The 23938-nt window shown below is 46.6% G+C and overlaps 1 protein-coding gene across 1 annotated transcript in view; it reads right to left on the reverse strand.

The window, feature by feature from the left end:
• Window positions 1–1509: 1509 nt before the first annotated feature.
• The window catches only part of LOC132825960 (neurogenic locus notch homolog protein 1-like), a 111569-nt gene continuing 89140 nt past the window's right edge, over window positions 1510–23938 (reverse strand). Inside the window, exons 19-34 of the mRNA XM_060841639.1 lie at window positions 23680–23881; window positions 21677–21830; window positions 21113–21297; window positions 20143–20275; window positions 19207–19464; window positions 18718–18830; window positions 17303–17877; window positions 16330–16758; window positions 15726–15874; window positions 14450–14666; window positions 8258–8351; window positions 7655–7820; window positions 6523–6824; window positions 5780–5927; window positions 5277–5374; window positions 1510–4914 (exon numbers count right to left, since the gene is read on the reverse strand). Of these exons, the coding sequence (XP_060697622.1) occupies window positions 3541–4914; window positions 5277–5374; window positions 5780–5927; window positions 6523–6824; window positions 7655–7820; window positions 8258–8351; window positions 14450–14666; window positions 15726–15874; window positions 16330–16758; window positions 17303–17877; window positions 18718–18830; window positions 19207–19464; window positions 20143–20275; window positions 21113–21297; window positions 21677–21830; window positions 23680–23881 (4597 nt within the window). The 3' untranslated portion in view covers window positions 1510–3540. The remainder of the gene's footprint in view (window positions 4915–5276; window positions 5375–5779; window positions 5928–6522; window positions 6825–7654; window positions 7821–8257; window positions 8352–14449; window positions 14667–15725; window positions 15875–16329; window positions 16759–17302; window positions 17878–18717; window positions 18831–19206; window positions 19465–20142; window positions 20276–21112; window positions 21298–21676; window positions 21831–23679; window positions 23882–23938) is intronic.

Below are 23938 nucleotides of genomic sequence, written 5' to 3' on the forward strand. Positions count from 1 at the left end.
CCTATAATACTGCGCCATTTTTAAAAACCCATTTTCCTCTCGCTAACAGGGCACAATTTCAGGCACGGACTGCTCACCATCTAATTACTCTCTCATTAAATCTTGACTCAGGATCACTGTTGCACAAGTGTTGATGATCTGTTACTGCCTCAGTGTGATTGGTGTTCCAGCTATACAGGGAGATTCCAGCTTTCACACACATTTCTTACCAGGTAACATCTTTTACCGTTAGTTGTAGATTCTGCGTTGCAAGTCTAGTCATGATGTTCTCTTCTGTAGGGTTCTCGAATGTTCAGCCCTTCCTTTTGCAGACTCTGTGCACGAGCTGCCCTCTGAGGAGGTCTTCAGACTTCTGCCCTGCTAGCAGGAGGAGGCTGCTAAATGGTATGCTCACCTCTGCCACCATGTTGCATGAGTTATCTGGTAGATTTGCTGCAAACATCCTTTCTCCTGACTGGGGTCTGTCTAGTCTTGTGTGGCAGTATGATAAAACAAGGCTCTTATCTTAAACAGAGCTGAAAATGTGTTGCTGGAAAAGTGCAGCAGGTCAGACAGCATCCAAGGAACAGGAAATTCGACATTTCGGGCACATCATCCTGATGAAGGGCTTGTGCCTGAAACGTCGAATTTCCTGTTCCTTGGATGCTGCCTGACCTGCTACGCTTTTCCAGCAACACATTTTCAGCTCTGATCTCCAGCATCTGCAGACCTCACTTTTTCCTCTTATCTTAAACAACATGTAGTTTATTGCATGACAATAATTAGATATAATTTAATGTGACATTTATTGTTACAGAGATTATCAGGATCGGAATCACTTTATTTATTTGTTCATGAGCTGTAGGCATTACTGGCCAGGAGGGCCAACATTTATTACCCATCTCTAGTTACCTAAAGTGCAGCTGGGAGTCAACCACATTGCTGTAAAGACCAGGTAAAGATGGCAGATTTCCTTCCTTAAGGGACACTGGTGAACCTTATGGGCTTTTACAACAATCAGCAATGGCTACATAATCACAATGAGGTTTTAACTTTAGACTTTATTGGATTCAAATTTCACCAACCTTTGTGGTGGGATTTGAAACCATTCCCCAAAACATAAGCCTGGGGTTCTGGATTACTAGTCCAGTGATACTACCGCCACTACCTCCTGGAATTAGAATCTCTCACTCCTTCAAGAACCTCAGTTGTTCTCTTCTTCAAATCCATATGGCACTTCTCATCACTAACCCTTTCAGATTTGTACACACTCATTCAACATCTACTTCTTTGACCAGCCATTTGGTCACTTGTTCTAATAATTTGATGTGGCTCAATGTCAATGTATGTGTGACTTATGCTTCATTGAAATGTCAGGGAACATCCTGCGATGATAAAAGTGAAAGGTTACATTGATTCAAGATGCTGGCTTTCTCCCAGCTGAAGGACTGGAGTGAGGGACTCTGTGCAGAAACAAGAACTGAAGGTGATTCTCAAGAAATGAAGAGCAAACAAGCAGTCAAAGCAGATCTAGATGCCCTTGGCACAGTTTTATTGTTATAAGAACCTTTTACAAAAAGCAGTTAACAGGAATACACCAGATTTTTAGAATAGGCCCACTGGTCAACTGTTATAAAACCAGAATATTTTCTCACGGGCAGATTGGAGTCTAAAAAATACTTTGTTACAGTCAGGACAGATTTAAGTGTCTCACTTACATCATACAGATTTCTGAAACAAAATCTTCTTTAAAAAACACCGTTTATTTACAATGTCCACAGAAATGGTGATTTCACTTGAACAGCCAAATCAATGTTTACACCGCGTGCTTTCAAAGGCAATCCCCACAGCTCCAATTAGAAAGCTGGGGGATGCTCTCAGCACCACATTCCCCAACCCCGCCTTAGGAATTTCACATTTTGAGAGATTACGTATAAAGGCATTTGTCTGTCATGTTTTCATCCCTACCTCCCTCACCATACACTGTCACCCCAAAATTAGGACATTTTCCACCCTCCCTCTTTGCCCTCCATCCCCCCACAAGCCCCATCCAGCTCCCTTTAGACCTCCAGCTGTGGCATCCTGCTGATAATGACAGATGGAGCTGAAGACGATCCCTGTAAACTGGCAACATTTGAATTTTGATGGGTAGGAATGAGGAAGGTTATATTCAGTGCACAGGGTTGTGGGGGATTTCTTGCCAATGTTGGTGGAGAGTGGGGGAGAATATAACCACTGCAGGGTTGGGGTTGGGGGAGGAGGGGGTACGTGGTGACAGTGTTAGTGGAGAGTGGAAGTTGAGGAGTACATCTGGATGTGGAACTCGCCTGCTAGTTCATCACAACCCAAACTATTCTTATTTTGCTCCCCACCCCATCCTCATTTCTCAGTATCTCCCTCCTACCCAGAATAACTTAAATGTTTTTTACTTAAAAAACGAACATAGTGTCATTATTGAAATAAACAAACATCTTCACAGGGTGGTTACAAAAACAAAACACAAGTTAAAAGCATCTCTCCTGGTATTGACCACAAGTGCTCATTTTCCTGGGTTCAATTCCAGGGACCAAGACCACAATGTCAGAATCTTCAGGATAACATGAACACAGCAGCTCCATGATAAGACTGAAAGCCACACTCGTAATGTTTTCAAAATGTGAAGTCTGCTGTAACTGATCAAAGTGTGAGCACCTTCAGAAGGCCATGCCATTCATTGTGTAGCTGGAGCACTCAACACTCTCACACCACACCCTAGAGTGTGTGCAGCCAAAACAGTGATCAACAGTGTGTACAGGTGAATGTGTGAGAGAGCAAGAGTCTATAAAGTGTGCATACACAATTGCATGTGAATATGTGTGTGAGTGATTGAACGGGTGTGTGATTAGAGAGGGAGTGAGTGAATGTGAGTGAGGGATTGAATGAATAAGTGAGTGAGTGAGTGAGTAAGGGAAAGAGTGAGGTAGTGAATGTAAGTGAGTGAATGAGTATGATTGATTGAGCAAGTGATTGAGTGAGTGTTGGTGTGAGAATCTGGGGTTTACAGATATATGTTTACATGGTTCATTTTTACTCTCTCCTGCGAAGATTCAGAACTCGCATAAATATAAGTCACACTATTTTATACATTAATTATTAGCAACAAATTATTTGGCTAAAAACCAATTGACACAAATATCAGCTTTATAATTTTTTGTTTTAAAATGAATTGTCAGATTTCTACACAAGCTACAGTCTCTAACTGCCCAGGTTTGTGAAGGAGATCAGCAAACACATGACAATCGGCCAACTCTTCAATACCAACAGATAAAACCCATTGACACTTTTAAATAAAGAATGCAGTAAAACATAAAGTACATAAATAAATTAAACAAAAAGCAAAGAATAAAAATCTATCCCATCCTCATTTGCTTCAAACTGGAGCAGAAACTGGACAAACATCTTCTTAAAGTCCAATTGAAGGCTCTCCCACTGTCCCAATTCAAGTCTCTGTCATTGTCACCTGGGAAGGGGGAGGCTGGATATTGGGGGGAAGGAGGATGGAATTGGGGGTGAAAGAGGGATTCACTTGAAGACCTGGTCAGAGAGATGTCCCATTTGGGAGTGCATGCTGGTTGGAGGACTGGAGATACCTTCTGACCAATCTGACATATTGGAATGCGGCGAGGAGCTGGACCATTGGTCAGGGGACTCTGGGGAGGGGGTGAGGAAAGGGTGGTCAGCCAGAGGGAAGGGGTGGTTTGGCGTGTTGTCCATAGAGGAATAGCCCCCGTGCTGAGAGGGGGGAGTCAGGAACTGGGTGGTGGCCATTGACTGACTCATGGAGGTTGGCATTGACGTCTGGATCAGCTGGGTCTCCTGAGCTGAAACCATGTGCATAGGGAGGTTGTTTGCCCCCATTGGGGACAGATCATTCTGTCGTGAATCACCATTGCAGTAGCTTTGACTCGTGGGGTGAGCATTTCCAGTGGGCATGGTATTGAGGGGTTGCATGGCCTGCGATTGCTGCTGTATCAGATGGGGTTGGGACAGCCTGGTGGTGTTGGCCAGACCCTGGTAGCTGACGATCGGAGATAAGGCGGTGTTAGGGAGTCCACTGTGTAAGGAGGTCATCATCCCATGCTGGTTCTGCTGGAGTCTGCCGGCTTGGGGCTGGACTGGGTTCCTCAAGGCACTGTAAACATTTTGCTGCATTCCGGCCTGCATCCTAGCCAGCCAGTCACATTGGCCGCTCACAGTCCCAGCCCCTCCCAGTTTCATGCCCATTGAAGTGTTGCCCAGAGCCTGCCCATTGGAGCTGGGCATATGAGAGAGGCGAGGAGCCACTGATTCGAAGACCATCCTGTTGGTCCCACTTAGAGCCATCTCTTGCTTACTGCCCATGCTCAGGTGGCCTAGGTTCAGCTGCCCATCACCAGCTAGTCCTTGCAAATGGTTGAGCTGGATTGTGGGTGACTGCTGGAAGGGGGATGTCAAGAGAGGAGGAGAGGCCACGTCCGAGAGGTAGGTGTGAGACGATTCCAGGGAATCAACAGGAGACAGGACAGCTGGATTGTCCAACAGGCTTCCCTTCCCATCCTGAGATTTCTTCCTCTTTGTCTTGGCCTCTTTGGAGTCCTTGCCACTCCCAGCCTTGGCACTGTTCTTCCGGGTCTTCTTGCCATGGCTGGCCGGTTTAAGGTTGGCCACGTAGCCATTGGGTGAGCAGATTGTCGGGGAAAGGGTGGTGGCATTGGGGCCCATTGACACCTGAGGACTCCTCACCAGGTTATACTCATCCAGCAACCTCACGATATCATGATGCATGCGGTCCTGAGCAATGTCACGGGGCAGTCGGTCCATGTGGTCAGTGATTTCACGGTTCGCAAAGTGCTCAAGCAGGAGCTTGCCCGTCTCGTAACTCCCTTCCCGAGCTGCCAGAAACAGTGGGGTCTCTTCCTGAGTGGGGATAGAGAAACAGAGATTAACACAGCTCAGCACCAGAAGATTCTGGAAAGACAAAACCACAAATTCCCATCCTGACGCCACGTGTAATGGCAAATAATACAGTGTGGGAGACATTTAGCTCATTGTGTGTGTGCCAAAGATTTGAAAGAGTTATCCAATTAGTTACTGCTCTCTTGGCATCCCTCCTTATATTTTTCCAATTTCTTTAGAAAGTTCCCATTGAATCTGATTCCTGTCCTCCTCTCCCTCTGGTTCTTTTGCCAATTATTCTGAACATCCTGTGTCACCCATCTATCTCTACTCCCTGTTGCTCACCTCCCCAACCACCCTGTGTCAGTATAGCTCCGACTTACCTTGTTGTCCTGCATGTCCTTATTTGCTCCATTTTTCAAAAGGACCAATGTTGCCTCCACGTTATTGACGGCAGCAGCCCAGTGCAAAGCAGATTTCCCTGGAAAGAGAAGACTGTTCTTCAATATCAGCAACCTTGGAGTTGAATTCAGGTTCAGTTTGTGTACCCCAACAATCTGTCACTTAAACAGTGAACCCACGCTCTGCATTCAATCGCTGGCCCCCTGACCCCAACAGTCTACCTCCAATAAGTGACTTTTGACCCCATTAATCAACCTCCAATTATGACCTTTGATCCCAACAATCTATCTTTAATCAGTGACTCCTGACCCTAACAACATGCCTTTGATCACTGACACTTGACTGTAGCAATTCACCTGCAAATAGTGACCCCTGACCTCAACTATCCAACTCCAAATCAGTGAGCCCTGACGATACATTTGTTCCAATGACAGGCCCCTCTGGAATCCTGCTATATTCCTATTTGGTGATGTGAGTTCCATACCAAAGTCATCCACAGCATTGACGTCAGCATGGCAGTTCACCAGCTCCTCCACCATTCCCTCCACAGCCAACCGTGCAGCCAGGATTAATGGTGTGGTTCCGTCATGCATTCGCGCATCCAAATCCGTGGCTCTGTTCCGGATCAAGATCTGCCAAGTAGACCATAAAACATGGGTCAGTATCAGCAGGGGAGAGCACAGAGAGTGTGGAGGAATAATTGGAAGCTATTCTGCATCTTGAGACTGTTCCCCATTCAACTATCTGATTCAACATCAACCTGGTGATGTTTCGGTGAAACCAGTAGCGGAACTGATGGTTTTAGGGGAAATTGATAGCGAAGGCGATGGTTTTAGGGGAAATTGGCTTGGAGGTGATGGATTTTTGGGAAATCGGCAGTGAAGGTGATGATTTTTGGTGAAATCGGTAACAGAAGTGATTGTCTTGGGCAAAATTGGTAGTGGAGGTGATGCTTTTTGGTGAAATTTATCTTGGAGGTGACTGTTTTTCAGAAAGTTGGTGGGGAAAGTGATGGTTTTCGGTGAAGAAAGTGATAGTTTTTGATGAAATCAGCAAAGGAGGTGATTGTTTTTAGTGAGTCAGTTGTGTAGATGATCATTTTTAGTGAGTCAATTGTGGGAATGGTTGTTTTTGGTGAGATTGGTAATGGCAGTGAATGTTTTGGGCAAAATTAGTCACAGGAGTGATGGCTTTTGGTGAAATCAGTAGCAGAGGTGATGGTCTTACCTGGAAAACTCCCTGGGCATCAGCAGCAACTGCAGCGTGCAGAGGGGTCCTGCCCATATTGTCTTGAATGTTGGCATCTGCACTTGATTCTAGGAGGCGTTTGGCAGCGTCGGAACGGGCATAGCGTGCAGCCAAATGCAGGGCAGTCTCACCCGTCCGGTCAGTCTGGTTGTGGAGCTTGGCCCCCTGGTAGATGAAGTCGGAGATGAGGTTCCCGGAAGCATCATCTACTTCCTCCTCACTGTTCGCTGTCTCTAGACCCCCTCCACTACACGAGGCGATCATCAGGGGGGTGAACCCATCTGGGAGGCAAATTGTCAGGAGAACGTCAATTGTTAGTAATAGGTGGATATCAGGTAATGGTAACCTCAGCCTCCTCCCCATAACTTTAATGCACACCAAGCTCCCAAAAACCTGAATCCCTCACTCCAACCTCCAAACACTTCACCTCTACCCTCTCAACTCACTCTACACCTCATCACCAAACCCTCACCCTCAACTGCCAATCCCTACCCCCAACCCCATACCTTCATCCTCACCCCAAATTATCACCCTCAACCCAAACCTTCACCATTCACCCTAAGCCATCACCCACAACCCTAAACCTCCACTCCCAAAACCATATACAAACATAGAAAATAGAAACGAGAGTAGGCCATTCAGCCCTTTGAGTGTACTCCTCCATTCATTATGATCCTGGCTGATCATCCAATTCATCCGACTGTTCCCACTTTGCCCCCATATCCTTTGATCTCTTTAGCCCCAAGTGCTACATCCAACACCTTCTTGAATTCTTCCATTATTTTGACACTGACTGTTTTCTGTTGTAATGAATTCCACAGGCCGAATGATAACATTTCTCATCTTAGACCTAAAAGGCCTGCACCTTATACTTAATCTATGTCCCCTAGTTCTGGGCTCCCCTCACAATTAAGAATATCCATCCTGCATCTAACCTATCTCATCTTATATTTTGCCCCAAATCCCGATCCCCACCCTAATTCCTCGGCCATTCTTGAAAAACAAATATTTACTGAGTGTTACGGGGTTGTATTATAGAACATATAGAAATTTTATGATGCTCTCTATTTGGTGTGTTCACATATTTATAGTATTTGGCCCAGAAACCTACCGGGGCCTCTGACATTGACGTCCATACAGTCAGACTCAGTCTCTCCCTGAGGAGGGGTAGGGGCCATGGTGGGCAGTCGGAGATCAGCAGCATCCAGGTGTTGCTGTGTCCATTGCCTGTGGTCAGTGTGCTCCTCACGGTTCACCAAAATCACTTGCTCTTCGAACTGTGTAGGATCACAAACAGAAACCACATCATCAGACAGGGAGAAAGGCAGGGGAGGGGAGGGAGAGGAAAAGAGATGTAGGGGGAAGAGAGGCAGGAGAGGGGAGGGCGAGGGAGAGAGATGGGAGAAGGCAGGCGATGGAGACAGGCAAGGAGATGGAGAAGAGAGAGAGACAGGGAGGGAGAGATGGTGGTGCAATGAGAGAGACAGTGACAAGGGAGGGTGACAGGGGAAAGAGGCAGTGGCAGGGGGAGGATGGCAGTGGAGAGGGATGGGGGAGTGAGATGGTGAGGGAGGAGAGCAGCAGAGGGGGAGGGAGAGAGGCAGTGGGAGGGCGAAAGGAGTTGGTGAGCAGGTGCCACAGAGAGGGCTGGGTCTTTCAATGGTTCTGAGAAAGAAGGAGGTTAGAAAAGACCATATGAGACAGGATCCCATACCTTGAATCTCTTGGTATCTGCCGCCCTGTCATCACCCCAGTGCTCATTTTGGTTGTCATCCATGAGTGCTCCATCAGAAACATTCTTCAAAGGCCTGTCAACAGTTCAGATGAGGAATGAGTCACCACCAGCCTCGTCTGGTTTCCTCACCATTTCCTCAACAGGAGGAACAGCTAAAACCTACCAAACTGTTCAGGAAGGAAAGCTTCAAGCTGAGCAGGAAGAATCATCAGCCAGTGTTATACAGACACAGGTGGGGGACAGATACTGGGAAGAGAGGTGGGGGGAGCAGGTGGACTGGGATAGGTGATGGAGAGAAAAGTGGAGGAGGACTGGAGGAATAGAGAGACGGAGCTGGAGGATGGGGGGCTAGGGAAGGAAGTTGTATGTAAGCGAGAAAGAGTCTGAATAGGTTAATAATTGATGGAGTGCTGTATGGTGACGACGTGACGAGGACACTGAGAGTAAAGAAGAAGTTATGAGGAATTTCAAGCTCAGAAACTTCTTGCACTTTCTGTACTTATATGGTGATATTCAAGTTCTGTGTAAACAGTCTGTGTATGACAAACATCTTATTATTCACTCTACAAGACCTTTCTAGTTAGACCAGAAAGCCACTCGATAACATCAGGCTTGAAGGAACCCACACAAGAGAACAGCTGGAAGTGAGGTAAGGGGGAAGGAAGACAGGAACGAAATAGACAGAAGGGAAGAAGAGAGGGGGAAAAAAAAGGAAGGAAGCTAGAAGAGAAGGGCAAAAGAAAAGCGAAAGTGCGAGGAGAAAGGAAAAGATAGGGAGGAACTGGTGGGGGTGGGGGGAGTGAGACATAGTGAGATACGGAGAAAGAGATAAATTGTGTTGTACATAGGAGAGTGAGGAGAGGTGAGTGTGTAAATCGTTCCTGAATATCTGTGCACGTGAACAAGTGAGAACTAATAATTTGCCCTTAGAATTGACATTTCAAAATTCTATTAGGAGTGAAAGAAAGTGACAAGGGAGCTACAAGTGACTGAGTTAGCGGTTGTGTCAACAACTGAAGAATAAATTGAATAGTAACCAAATAATTACAAGTCAAACTTGTGAACAATGAAAGCTCTGAATTTCAACTGAAGATTTAAATTACTCAATACAAAAGCTAGGAAACCATATTTTTTTCTATAAGTCACTGGTTGGGTCTTAGCAGAGTGCCTAATTCTGACTTTGAGGCTTTGGGAGCAGATGTGGGAGCGAGTTACTGTGACAGCCCAGGAATGAGGGAATTGAATGAACTTGGAGAGATTGGAGTTGCTGGAATTGTTCTCCTTCAAGCAGGGAAAGTTAAGGAGGAGATTTAATTGAGTTGATCAAAATCAGGAAGGGAGAAACAAAACAAAAAATGCTGGAAAATCTCAACAGGTCTGGCAACATCTGCAGAGAGAAGTCAGAGTTAAACTTTCAGATCCAATGATCCTTCTTTAGAACAGAATCCAGAAAAGGTTTGATTAGATTACTTACAGTGTGGAAACAGGCCCTTCGGCCCAACAAGTCCACACCGACCCGCTGAAGCGCAACCCACCTATACCCCTACATTTACCCCTTGCCTAACACTACGGGCAATTTAGCATGGCCAATTCACCTGACCCGCACATCTTTGGACTGTGGGAGAAAACCGGAGCACCCGGAGGAAACCCACACAGACACAGGGAGAACGTGCAAACTCCACACAGTCAGTCACCTGAGTCGGGAAATGAACCCGGGTCTCAGGCGCTGTGAGGCAGCAGTGCTAACCACTGTGCCACCGTGCCGCCCACGATTGAGTCAATGAGAAGAATGTGTTTCCGGGGCAGGAGGATCAGTGACCACAGAGACACAGATGAAGGGAATCAATAATTGCACCAAAGAGGATGAGGTGGATTTCTTTTTTGGCACAATGAGTTGCTATGGCCTGGGACATACTGCCTGAAAGGGCAGTGGGAGCAGATTTAACAGGAACTTCCCAAAGAGAATTGGAAAAATACTTGAGAAGGAGAAAACAGCAGATTACTGGGAAATGGCAAGGACAGTTATAAAATTGGATAGAATCATCAAAGAGATGGGATCGGCATGATGGGCCAAATAGACTTCTTCTAAGCTGTATGAATCTATGAGGAGAATATAAGGCGAAGTAGTAAATATGGGTTTATTTAAGGAGGTGGCAATTGGCATGGGCAAGGGAAATGCAGTGGATGTGGACATCGAGAAGCCTTTGACAAAACGCTGCCTAACAGTCTATTGGAAAAAATTAAGGGATGTGGAGTTAGGAGGAGAAAGTTGCATTTCAAAACTGCTTAGAAAGGGTGTGAGGGTTTACGGAGCTTTCTCAAATTGGTCGGAAGTGGGAGTCAGTGTCCAAATATTCGAATAAGAGTTAAAGAGGAGGAAAATAGAGTTATGTGAGAGCAAAAGGCTATCAGCTTCGGTAAGATGAGGCAATAGGTAAGGTAGTACATTTTCTTTTAGAAAGTGTGAATTATAACTTGAATGGGATAGAGCTTATGATTTGGGGGAGCATCAGACGCAGTAGAATTTAATATGTGAGCAGCATGTTCTGTAAAACAGAAAGATAGAAATTGAATCTGAAGATGCAGTTAATGGGATATACAAAATGAGATGGAATAGTTACAACATGGGAAAATGTGAAGCTGTGCACTTTGGTAGCAAGAACTGAGGCATAGACTATTTTCTGAATGGGAAAAGGTTTCTGGAATCTGAAGCACAAAGAGACAGGAGTCCTAGATTAAGATTCTCTTAATGTTAATCATAAGACATTGAGCAGAAATTAGGCCATTCAGCCCATAGAGTCTGCTTCACCATTGAATCATAAGTTTCTCAATCCCATTCTCCTGCTTTCTCCCTCATAACCCTTGACCTCCTTGGTACTCAAGAACCTATCTTACTTCAGTCTTAAATATACTCAATGACCTGGCCTCCACAGCCTTCTGTAGCAATGAATTCCATAGATTCACCACTCTCTGGCTGAAGAGGTTTCTCCTTATCTCCACTCTAAAAGGCTTTCCCCTTTACTTTAAGGCTATGTCCGAGGGTCCTTGTCTGTTCTACCAAGGAAACATCTTCCCAACATCTACTCTGTTCAGGCCATTCAGTATTCTGTAAGTTTCAACTGGATCCCTCCTCATCCTTCAAACCTCCATCGAGTATAAACCCAGAGTCCTCAAACGTTCCTCATATGTTAAGCTTTTCACTTTTGGGACCATTCTCATGAACCTCCTCTGAACACGCTCCAGGGCAGTACATCCTGCCTGAGGTATTGGGCCCAAACCTGTGCCCAGAAATCTAAATGTGGTCTGACCAGAGCCTTATCAAGCCTCCAAAGTACACCTCTGCTTTTATATTCAAGATCTTTCAAAATAAATGCCATCATTGCATTTGCCTTCCTAACTACTGATTCAAACAGCATGTTTACCTTAACAGAATTCTAGAAGAGAACTCCCAAGTCTCTTTGTACTTCAGACTTCTGAATTTTCTCCCCATTTAGAAAATAGTCCATGCCTTTATTCTTCCAGCCAAAGTGCATGACCTCACACATTCCCACATTGTATTCCACCTGCCACTCCTTTGCCCACTCTCCTAACCAGTCCGAATCCTTCTGCAGCCTCCCCGCCTCTTCAATGCTACTTGTTCCTCAACCTATCTTTGTGTCACCTGCAAACTTTGCCAGAATGCCTTCAGTTACTTCATGTAGATTGTTAATGTGGAACATGAGAAGTTGTGGTCCCAACACTGACCTTGTGGAACACCACTTGTCACCGACTGCCTTCTTGAGAAGGACCCTTTTATCCCCACTCTCTGCTTTCTGCCAGATAGTCAAGCTCCTATCCATGCTAGCACCTTCCCTCTGATACCATGGGCCCTTATTTTGCTCAGCAGCCTCCTGTGCAGCACCTTGTCAAAGGCCAGGTAGATAACATCCATTGGCTCTCCTTGGTCTAACCTGTTCGTTACTTCCTCAAAGAATTCTAGCAGATTTGTCAGGCATGACCTCCCTTGATGAAACCATGCTGACTTTGCCCTATTTTACCATACACTTCCAAGTATTCAGAAATCTTATTCTTCACAATAGATTCTAGGATCTTACCCATGACCGAGGTTAGGCTAAACGTTCTGTAATTTTCCATCTCTTGCCTTATTCCCTTTTTAAACAGGGGTGTCACATTAGTGATTTTCCAGTCCTCTGGGACCCTTTCTGATTCTAGCAATTCCCAAAAGATCATCACTAACGCCTCCACTATCTCTTCAGCTATCTCCCTTACAACTCTGGGATATAGTCCATCTAGTCCAGGTGATTAATCCACCTTCAGGCCATTCAGTTTTTCTAGCACCTTCTCTTTGATGATGGCCTCCATATTCAGCTCTGCCCTCTCACTCTCTTGAATTTTTAATATGCAGGTTCAGTTAGCAGTTGGGAAGACAAATGCAATTTTACCGTTCATTTCAAGAGGGCTAGAATATATGATCTGGAATGTACTGCTGAGGCTGTAAAAGGCTCTGATCAGACCACATCTGAAATATTGTGAGCAGTTTTGGGCTCAGTTTCTAAGGATGGATATATTGGCATTGGAGGGGATCTAGAGGAGGTTTACAAGAATGATCCCAAGGATGAAGGGCTTGTCATATGAAGAGCAGTTGAGGACTCTCAGTCTATACTCAATAAGGTTTAGAAGGATGAAAGAGAATCACATTGAAACTTACAGAATACTGAGGGGCATGGAGATGGAGAAGATGTTTTCACTAGTAGGAGAGATAAGGATCTGAGGGCACAGCCTCAGAGTGAAGGGGTAACTCTTTAGAACTGACATGAGGAGGAATTTCTTCAGCCAGAGGGTGGTGAATCTGTGGAACTCATTGCTACAATGACTGTGGAGGCCAAGTCTTTGAGTGTACTTAAGACAGAGATAGATAGGTGTCTGATTAGTAAAGAGAACAAGAGTTATTGAGGGAAAGCTGGAGATAGAGTAGACAAACATTCAGGCATGATCGAATGGTGGAGCAGACCCGATGGGCCAAACGGCCTTATTCTGTTCCGAGGTCTTATGGTCTTCTGATCTTATGGTAAGTCTACATAAACCTAAGGAATTCAACAGTGAATGGACTACGTATTATATTGGTCTCCATAGGACAGCTATATTGAGGTTTCTCAGTTTCAAATTCACCATGAAACTGCCCAGTCTGAGAAAAGACAAAAGATAGAGCTGGAAAATTCAGCTGACTTCATTAGATCAGAGGACATTTAGGGGCTAACTGAATTAAGATCTTTAACATTATTAAGAGATGGGAAATGTCGTAACTGTTTGCTTTCACTGATTGCAGAGGATTAAGTTGGAAATTAGGACATGGGTTGAGGAAACTCCTCAGAGGAGGAGGTTGTGAGGATTTTACATTCAAAGTTAGTGATGGAAGCAAAATTCAGGTCAACATTTAAGATAAAGGAAAACAGAGCAGCCCCCGTGGAATTGGATATTATTAATGTACAGGATAATCACCAACACAGAGCAGATGAACTGAATGGCCTCTTTGAGTATAAATCGGTATGGCGAGAGATTGAGCTGTTTCAAGACAATGATAAGTGAAAGGCTGAGCATGTGCAACTGTGAGCGAGCTGGGGAACGGAGAGAAAATAAAGGCACAAACTGCATCAACAGAAAATGGACGAGAGTGACAACAGAGGAATAAGGCGAGGAAAACCTAGACACAAATCTGGACAGAGACCCCTGAATAAAGAAAGAGAGAGAGACACACACACCTGGACAGAGAGAAACCCCCGGACAGAGAGAGGATAAACACATATACAACTGAATACAGAGACACTGAGAGATATGACTGTAAAATAGAATGACATCAATTTTCATCTCACTACGTGGCCATTTGACCAACTGGTATAGAGCAAGGGAAGGGTAAGTGCTATTGAATGGTACCTGCCTTGCTAAGGTTCAAAGCTCAAGGGACAGGGAAGGTCACTGTAGTCACACACTCGGACAATAAATAGAGAGGTTACAGCCTATCCAAGGTATAGTGACACACTCAATGGAAACACACCTCCTCGCACACAGACAGACACTCATACACACTCACGCACACACACGCACTCACACATTGACCCTCCAGTCTGGGCAGCTGATAAATAACAAATAGCAAATGGTTAATGCCTGACTTACTTCAACCCAACCGAATCCTCACCCACCGGCTCCCGGCGTTTCTTCTTGCTGCTCTCTGTCACCTTAAAACCTTCGGGGAACCAGAGCTGTCCGTGCTCTCGATGTCGTTTCCGAGACACCAGCACCCCCATCCCAATGAAGGCCAGAAATATGAGCACAGACACCACAACGTACATGGGATACAGGTTATCGTCATGAATGGTCACAATTCCTTCACCTGGAGAGAGTGCAGGAGGAGAAAATGATCAAAACAGACTGGGAACAGAGAGAAGGGAGAGGAAGAGAGGGAGGAGAGAGAGAGAGATGGGGGAGGGAGAAGCAAAGAAAACAAAGAAATGAGAGCAAAAGTGAGAGGAGAAAGAGGGAGGGAAGGGCGAAAGGAGAGAGATGAGCAAAGGAGAGAGAGAAGAAGAGGGAAAAAGAGAGAGACAAAAGAAGGGGAGGGAGAGAGGAAAGAGTGCAAAGGGAGGGGAGAGAGAAAATGGAGTGAGAAAGAGGACAGAAGGAGGGAGGGAGGGAGAGAGAGAGACAGAAGACAGAGAGAAGAAGAGCAAGAGGGAGAGAGAGGAAGAGGGAGAGAGAAAGAGTAGGAAAGAAAGCGAGAGGAGGAGGACAGACAGAGAGAAAGGGAATAGAAGAAGAGACAGAAAGAGATAGACGGGAAGAAATGAAAAGTAAGAAGGGGGGGGAAGGTAAAGGGAGGGAGAGGGAGAGACGGATGAGAAAGAGAGGTTGAGATTGAGAAGGAGAAGGAGAGACAGACCACGAGCAGTATGTGCAGAGTTATAAATTGCGAGGGTTCCATTTTATACAGAGGCATGAAGAGAAATTAGAATTCAGTCAGTGTGATAAACTCTCTGAACAAGGTCAGTTAAATGATGGGTAATCAGAATTGCAAAAAATATAAACGAAAGAAAGAAAAATGTCCCAAAACGGTGCTAGGGGTTTGTTTGTATTTTCCTTCTTTCGACTTGAAGAAAGTCGAACTCTTGTCTCGCTCACGAAGGGAAAGGATTTAGCAATCATCAAATTAGCACAGCAGGATTAATCTGTCAAAATCTCAGGAATTACAGACTGATCCTAACTACAAAGATATCAAATTCTCATCCACTCCGATCAATTCCTTCTTTTTTTGCCTTAATGATTTGGCAGCTGATAAGTCAGACCAGAGGAACCCTTTGAGAGGTGGTTAATTAGTCTGACAGACAATGTGTGCTTTCTTTTCCTGCACCACATCCTCTGAAGGTAGGGGGACATGTTAGAGTCTCACACTTACTCTCCACAGTCTCAATGTTGTATGGTAGCTGGAGGCTGCCTTGGGAAGCCATGGCACCCAGGAAAGCTGCCACATCTGTTGTACTGGCGAAACAGTCAGAGAAAGCCTGGTAACACTGTCGATTATCGATTTCCAGGTGAACAATCGACCTAGCCAAGGAAAAATACAAACAGTGTACATTTATATAGTGCCTTTGTTGCCTCAGGTTATCCCAGAGTGCCTCACGGTCAATACACAATCCAATCAACTAATTTTTCATGGAGGAAAGGTGACTGCCTTATTTGTACCCAGCCAGATCTCTCAAACTGTGGTGTGACAATGATCCGATAATGTCTGTTGGTGGAGATATGAATATTAGGCCCAGGGGACCCAGAAAAGCTCTTCTTCTTTTACATAACCCCCCCACCTAGAATCCCTCATGTGCAGACTGAGGCCATTTGGCCCTACAGGTTTGCCCCACCCCTCCACTCTTTCCCCAAATGGAATTGAATCCGGATTCCTGGCACTGTGAGGCAGCAGTGCTACCAGGTCACCCCAATATTTCTACAAAATACTAGCTGTGGTTTTTTTTAATGGAGGCTGGGCAGAAGCTGTTTTTACTCACCCTTTGACCTCTTGCCGGTCCAACTCCCTGCGGCTCCGAGGGGACACCAGTGCATAGAGCGAGCGTTTGACATGGCTCAATGCGTCAATGACTCGGTCACTGGCCTCTACCATTGACCTCTTCACATGGTGTCTGTGCAGCTGCTCCTTGTTCCCATAGTAAGGGTAAACCATCATGTCGCCATTGGGGTGCCTCTTAAACTTGACGTTGGTGTGCAGGATGTGGCTGAGCTCACGGAGGAACCCCACCGAGTCATTCAGCAGTTGTTCAGGAGGCACCAGGACAATGAGGAGCAGTGTTCCCTCTGCCAGCTTCTGTGGCTTGTCGTTGGCACAATCCAGACCGTCCCATCCACACTCGATATTATTACAGCCCTGGTCGCAGTGACCATCGTCATAGTGATCTTTGCAGTACTGGTCATACAGGGGACTTTGCAATGCAGGGAGAGAGGGAAAAGTCTGTTAATCAGTGTCCGGGACACAGTAATAGTCCATCATACCCTTTCCCAGAATATCACCACACTGCCTCCCACCTCTATCCATCCTCAAATTTCTTTTCCTGCACCATCACTCCCCCGATCCCTCCCATCCTCATTTTCATTTCCTTTCTATTGCTTTATTTGTTCTTCCTTCATATCTTTCCCTTTGTGTCTGTATTTCTCTCTCTTCCTCCCTGCCATGCCTTCCTTCTAGCAAGGTCAGAGGTCACCAGTAGTCATATCCTGGGTAGATCCTCTTGCCCCTCACAACCGCCCACTTGCCCTCTCAATGAACACAGTTATCAGCATAACTCCTGCAAACCAAACCCTCTCCTTGCTGCCCTCTCCCCTGCCTCTTTCCCTCCCCTCCTGTCCTCTCCTTTCTCTGCTCCTCCCCGACCCTCATTTTCTCTCCACCTCCCTGTCCATGTCCCTCCTCCTGCCTCTCCACTGTCTCCCTCCCTCCATGCCCCTGTAGTCCACTCAGGGACTCACTTGCACTGGGACTCGATGCTCTGACAGTCAAAACCATCATACAGGCAGCCCACATTGTTGCAGTGTTTATCACATTTCCCATCTCCAAAGTAACGCCAGCATTGCAGAGCATGTGAGCAATTCTTCCAGGGATCGTTGAAGTTGAGGGAGCAATCTCCTCCATCCCAATCGCAGGCGTGAGTGTTACAGTGAGCCTCACACACCCGGTTTTTGGCAAGCTGTACACACTCGGGTTTATCACAGCCCTGCTCAATGTTCGGGGGAAACGTGATGTTCTGTCCATTTCCTCCTTCAAACTCATAATCCAGGATGAAGCACTGCAGCCCATTGAAGAGGCGAGGACAATGGCAGCGGTAAAAAGGCTCAGTGGGTACACTCTCGCATGTGCCCCCGTTGTAACATGGGTTGGACTTGCATGGGTTCCTGGTGGGCAGCTGGCAGTCCACCCCGCCTTGTCCCAGGGGGCAGGCACAGCGGGGCGAACCCCCCTGCGTCAGTACACACGTTCCCCCATTATGACACTGCAGATTACCACAGACACTGGCCTGATTCTCACAGGATGCTCCCTCATAACCCTGCAGGGGAGAGAAAGAGAGAGTGTGAGAGGAAGAGAGAAAGTGAGAAAGTGAAGAAGTGAGAGAAAGAGATTGAGGGGGGAAGAGAGAGAGTGACAGAGAGTAAAGGAGAGAAAGACAGAGATAGGGATTGAAGGGGAGAGAGAGCGCAAGACAGCATGCAAGACAGAGCGCCAGAGAGAGAGTGAGAGACAGATTGAGGGGAGAGTGAGAGAGAAAGAGAGACAGAGTGAGAGAAGTAAAAGCAAGGGAATGAGTGAGATAGAATGAGGGAGAGAGAAAATGTGAGTGAGAGTGAGATTGAAGGAGGGTGAGTGAGAGAAAGAGTGAGAAGCAGAGAGCATGAGAGGGGTGAGAGTTAGATGGGAGACAGAATGTGAGTGAGAGAGAGAGAGAGAATGGAGAGAGGGAGAGAGGGAGAGAGAGCGCAAGGGGCATAGAGCAATGAGAGAGAGTGAAGGAGGAAAAAAGAGAATGAGAGACAAAGATAGAGAGTGAAAGAGAAAGAAAATGAGCATGACAGAGTGAGCAGGGAGAGATTGTGAATGTATGAGTGAGAGAGATTAATGGAGGCTGAAAGACAGTACATGAGAGATGGGATAGTGTGTGTGAAGGGACAGGGAAAAAATGCAACAGAATGACAGACAATCACAGAGTAATAAAGCAAGACTGTGACATTAATAATTAATAATTAGAATGAATTGTAATGGTTTGTATATCTACGGAAAGGAGTCTGTGCAATAGAACTTGTAAACACGGGTTAGGAGTGGTCAGGTCATAGGTGTGTGAGAGAGACAGAGGAGGTGAGCATATTGCGAGGAAGGTGGAGGTGAGGCTCACCAAGGGGCAGCGACAGATGAAGCCTTGAACTGTGTTCCCAGCGACAGAGCATGTCCCGCCATTTCGACACGGCCGGTCCTTACAGCTGTCAATAATCCGGTCACATCGGAGCCCTGGAGAATAACAGACATTGAGCTCAATCAGCTCTCAGGAAGCACCCAGTGTCAGCCCTATCCCATCGCCCTGAACTCCCACACTCACTCCCTAAAAGTAACCTCGTACCCTATACCGACTCCCTACAAATCCCCAAATCCCTTATCCATATTGATCACCTCAAGTCTTCCCATCTCCTCATTCACCCTCTATTCTCCCTCACCAACCGTTCTCCCTAACCCCCACATTCTCTTTCATCCCCATTCTCCCTCATTCCCCCTCCTTTCTCACTCACTCTCCATTCTGTCTCACCTCCCCAAGCCCCATTCTCCCTCATGCCTCCCATTCTCTTTCACACCCGCACCACCCCAATTTCTCCCCACCAACTCCCCTCACCTGTATAGCCTGGCCGGCATTCGCAGTGATAGGCGTTGACGAGTTGGACACAATTCTGGGTTCCTCGAGGGTCACATGGGTTTGACAGACACTCATTGACGTCGCCCTCACAATGTTCACCCACAAATCCTGGGGGACAGATGCAACTGTAACCTCCAACACGGTCCACACAGCGCCCCTCATTGAAACATCGAGGGTCCAAAGGCAGAGAGTCCAAATGGGGGTTACAGTCGTCCAGGTTTATCTCACAGTGCACACCTAGAAGATGGGGAATGAGAGACAGGAGGGAGAGAGGCGAAAACAAGAGACAGGTGATAAAAGGGGTATAAGAGACAGGCAGTAGGTGTAGAATGACAGACAGGTGTGGAGAACAAGAGATAGACGGGGTATTGAACGAGAGACAGGTGGGTGCGAGGTGGAATGAGATAGGAGGGACAGCATAAGAATGAGAAATAGGAGGGGTGAGGAGAATAAGAGACAGGTGGAAGAGAGGGAGAAACAAGAGAAAGAAGGGAGACAGGGGAAAACAAGAGTCAGGAGGGAGAGAGAAGGAATGACACAGGTGGGGGGGAGAGAGGGGAATGAAACAGGATGGGGGGAGAATGAGAAACAGTCGGGGGGAACGAGAGATAGGTGGAAAGAAGGGAATGAGACACGGGGTGGGAAAAACAAAAGACGGGAGAAAGGAAATGAGGAACAGCAGGGAGAGAGGGGGAACAAGAGACAGGATGAGAAGGATGAGGGAGGAGACAGAGAAAATGTTAGGAAATGGGATGGCACCATGTGCTGCCCAAACACAAGTTGTATAAACACAATGACTGGCCACTGCCACACTCGGCTTCACTGCCAGTCATGTGGAAAAGGATTGTGTTCCAGTCAGACTTGAAACTTAGCTTCACCTCCCCACATTCCATTCATTCCTGCCCGCTAGCATACCCTGAGTCCCTCGAGGACAGGAGCACTTATAGGTGTTGATGAGGTTGATACATGTGCCCCCATTGTCACAAGGCTGGGAGAGACACTCGTTAATCTCCTCTGAGCAATTGATTCCATGATAACCAGCAACACACTGCAAAGGAGAAAGAGAGGAACATTTTTAAAAAAAACATTTCAATCACAGCAACAAGAAAACTCACCAGGCACAGAATATTGTGGCAGGATCATTACTACCCCACAATAGAAATTAAAGGTGTGCATTTATATAGAACCTGCACCTACATCAGCTCACTCAAAAGTGCTACAAAACCAACATGCCTCTACTGTATTTGGAAGGGAGGTTAGGATGGAACTGTCCAGCACTTGGGTTAGGCCACTGCTGGAGCACTGTGTGCAGTTCTGATCACCACACTACAGGAAGGATGTGATTGTACTGGACAGGGTGCAGAGGCGATTTCACCAGAATTGGGATGGAGCATTGCAGCGATGAAGAGAGGCTGGATAGGCTCCGATTGTTTTCATCAGAGCAGAGAAGTTTGAGGAGGAACCCAATAGAGACGTATCAGATTATGAGGGACAAGACCAGCGGTTCCCCTTAGTCAAAGGGTCAATAACAAGGGGACATGGTTTTAAAGTGAAAGGCAAGAGATTTCGAGGGGATTTGAGGAAAAACCTTTTCACTGATAGGGCACTGGAATCAACAAACCCTTCTGGGAGGGGAGTTGAGGCAGGAAACCTCCCAACCTTTAAAAAGTATTTGCATGAGCACCCAGTGTCATAACATTCAAGGCTGTGGGCAGAGTGCGGGACAGTGGGACTGGTGCAGGGAGTAGTGCAGTTTTGACAGTACAAACCCAATGGGCTGACACACCCCTTGCACTGACCCCCCTCTTCCCTCCGCACTGAGCCCTTCCTTCCCCACACTGACCCCTGACACTGACCTTTAACCCTGCTGACTGTCTGACCCTACCTTGCAGGAGTAGCCGCCCAGATAGTCAGTGCAGGTCGCTCCGTTCTGGCAGGGGTTGGGGGTACACTCGTCCACTTGCTCCTCACAGTAACTGCCTGTGTAGCCAGCCTGGCACCGACAATGGTGTGTGTTCCCGGCATCAATACAGATGCCACTGTTCCGACACAGCTGCTCTGTGTCCAGCCCTACAGAACCAAACAACAGGAATGACTGACCAGCACAGCCCAGAAGGGCAAGAGGTGGGTAGTTAGAGAGTGTGCGCAGGTATCAGAGGATGAAGATTTGTGGAAGTATGAGAGGAAGTGGAGTGAGCATGTGGGGGGGGGGAGGCGTGTGTGTGTGTGTGTGTGTGTGTGTGTGAGCGCGCGCGCGCATGTCTGCGTGTGTGTGCGGGCTGTGAGCTGAGGCAGAGTGTAGGGTGTGTTGGAGGAGGTGGGATAGGGTGCAGTATGGTTAGGAGGCAGTTGGGAGGTAGGGGGAGTACGCTGGAGGGGGGAAATGAAGTTTGAAGGATGTTTGATTCTGATGTTGGAGGGGTAGGCGATCATCCACACTGGAGGGTACCTTGCTGTTTGGCTGCCACTTCACAGGACACACTGGGCACATCACAGTAGAGGCCAGTCCAGCTGCTCCGACATTCACATCGATAGGTGGTGCCAGTCTGCCAACAGGTTCCCCCATTCTTACAAGGTGACGAGTCACACCAACGTACTAGGTTCTGGAGGCAGAGAGCCAGAGAGAGAAAGAGAGTGAGATAGTGAACCCAATGCCTTTATAACCTCTCACCTGACTCAGCCCCAAGGTGAACTCCTGACCATAAACCACTCTCATGCCCTCAGTGACTTGACAAGTCATCCCATTTCCCAGCTCTTAGCCCAAAGCCCTGGAGATTATCAGATGTTATCAGTGTTTCCAACTCACCCACCCTTTCGGGCAGAGAATTCTGGACACTTGCCACCCTCTGAGTGTCACAGTTGTAGAGTCATACAGTACAGAAGAAGCCATTCGGCCAATCACTTCTGCACTGACCTATCAACACTCGTCCCACTTACCAGCACTAGGCCTATGACATTTCAAGTGCTTATCAAAGTAATTTTTAAAGGTTGTGAGGTCTCCCGCCTTGGCTACCTCCCCAGGCAGTGTACTCCAGACCCCTACCATTTTCTTCAAATCCTCTTTAAACTGCATTTCACCTTAAAATTGGCCCTAAAACTAAGGGGAATAGCTGATTTCTATTCACAGATAGCATCCTGGGGAATCTCCTCTGCACCCCCTCCAGTAAGATCATATTCACAGATAGCATCCTGGGGAATCTCCTCTGCACCCCCTCCAGTAAGATCATATTCACAGATAGCATCCTGGGGAATCTCCTCTGCACCCCCTCCAGTAAGATCATATTCACAGATAGCATCCTGGGGAATCTCCTCTGCACCCCCTCCAGTAAGATCATATTCACAGATAGCATCCTGGGGAATCTCCTCTGCACCCCCTCCAGTAAGATCATATTCTTTCTATGGTGTGATGACCAGAATTGCACACAGTCCTCCTGCTCTGGCCTAACCAAAGTCCTGTACACCTCCAACATAACCTCCCATGCTCTTGTAATCTGTACCAAGACTGATAAATGCAATTGTCCTGTAAGCCTTCTTAATTACTCTATTATAATGTCCTGTCACCTTCAGGGATCTGGGGACAAGCTCCCTAATATCCCTCTGAGCATCTTGCTTATCTGCTATTCTTTGAGTACTCCCTCATCTTGTTACATCTTCCCAAGTGCATCACGTCCCATTTATCAAGGTTAATCTCCATCTTCCACTAACCTAATCCTATCTGTATCCTCCTGTAGCCTATCAACTTCCTCCTCACTGTCAATCATCAAGCCAATCATTGTGTCATTAACAAACTTACCCACACTCTATTCGATATCAAATACATTTCTCCTCGCCACTGCTTTAGTCTTCTATCTCTTTACTTAAATCTATGCCCAGGTTATTGACCCCTCCAATTATGGAGTAGCTATACATTCTGTCTGTGTTTCTCATAATATTATACCTTGTTATCGGGTCCCTCCTCTACCTTTGATGCTCCAGGGAAAGCTCCAGTCTACCTTTTGGATTCTGTAAATTTGTGCCCTCTTGTTCTTAACCTTTCACTATCAGGAATGGTTGCTCCCAAACCAGTCAGTCCAGACCGTTGTGATATTGAGAACTGCAATTAAGTCTTCTCTCACCCCAGTTTACAAATAAATGGTTCTTTAATTGATAAAATGCTCCTTTGCAGATCCCAGCCTCATATGCCTCCACCTCAGGTCACTGATGTGTACTGACCAGCCTCACCCTGAGTGCTCACTCTAGGTGTGACTGTGAATACTGACCATTATCAACCCAACCCGAGCTGCACACTATATCCCATCCCAGCCCCCAAACCCCTGACAGTCAGGTTATGGTCCAGGATGTCAGGACCCGCTGGACTGGACCTCTCCTATCCATCCTCCAGCCCCACCACCAGGGGATGTGACAGCAGGAAAGAGTGTTCAGCGTTTAGTTATTTGGTGAGATTGCACAAACCTGACAGTTGAGGCCAGAGTAGCCCTGGGGACAGGTGCACTTGTAGGTGCCATAGCTGTCATGACAAGTGCCAGCGTTGAGACATGGTCTGGAGTCACATTCATTGATGTTGTGTTGGCAGTAACTGCCTGTGAAGCCAGTCGGACAAAGGCAGGTGAAGGTATTGATTCCATCAACACAAGTCCCACCATTAAAACATGAACTGTGAAACAAACAAAAAAACTCAGGTTTAATATAATGCATTCCTATAGAACATACA

This window comes from Hemiscyllium ocellatum, chromosome 21 (assembly GCF_020745735.1).
Source record: "Hemiscyllium ocellatum isolate sHemOce1 chromosome 21, sHemOce1.pat.X.cur, whole genome shotgun sequence".
Taxonomy (NCBI): Eukaryota; Metazoa; Chordata; class Chondrichthyes; order Orectolobiformes; family Hemiscylliidae; genus Hemiscyllium; species Hemiscyllium ocellatum.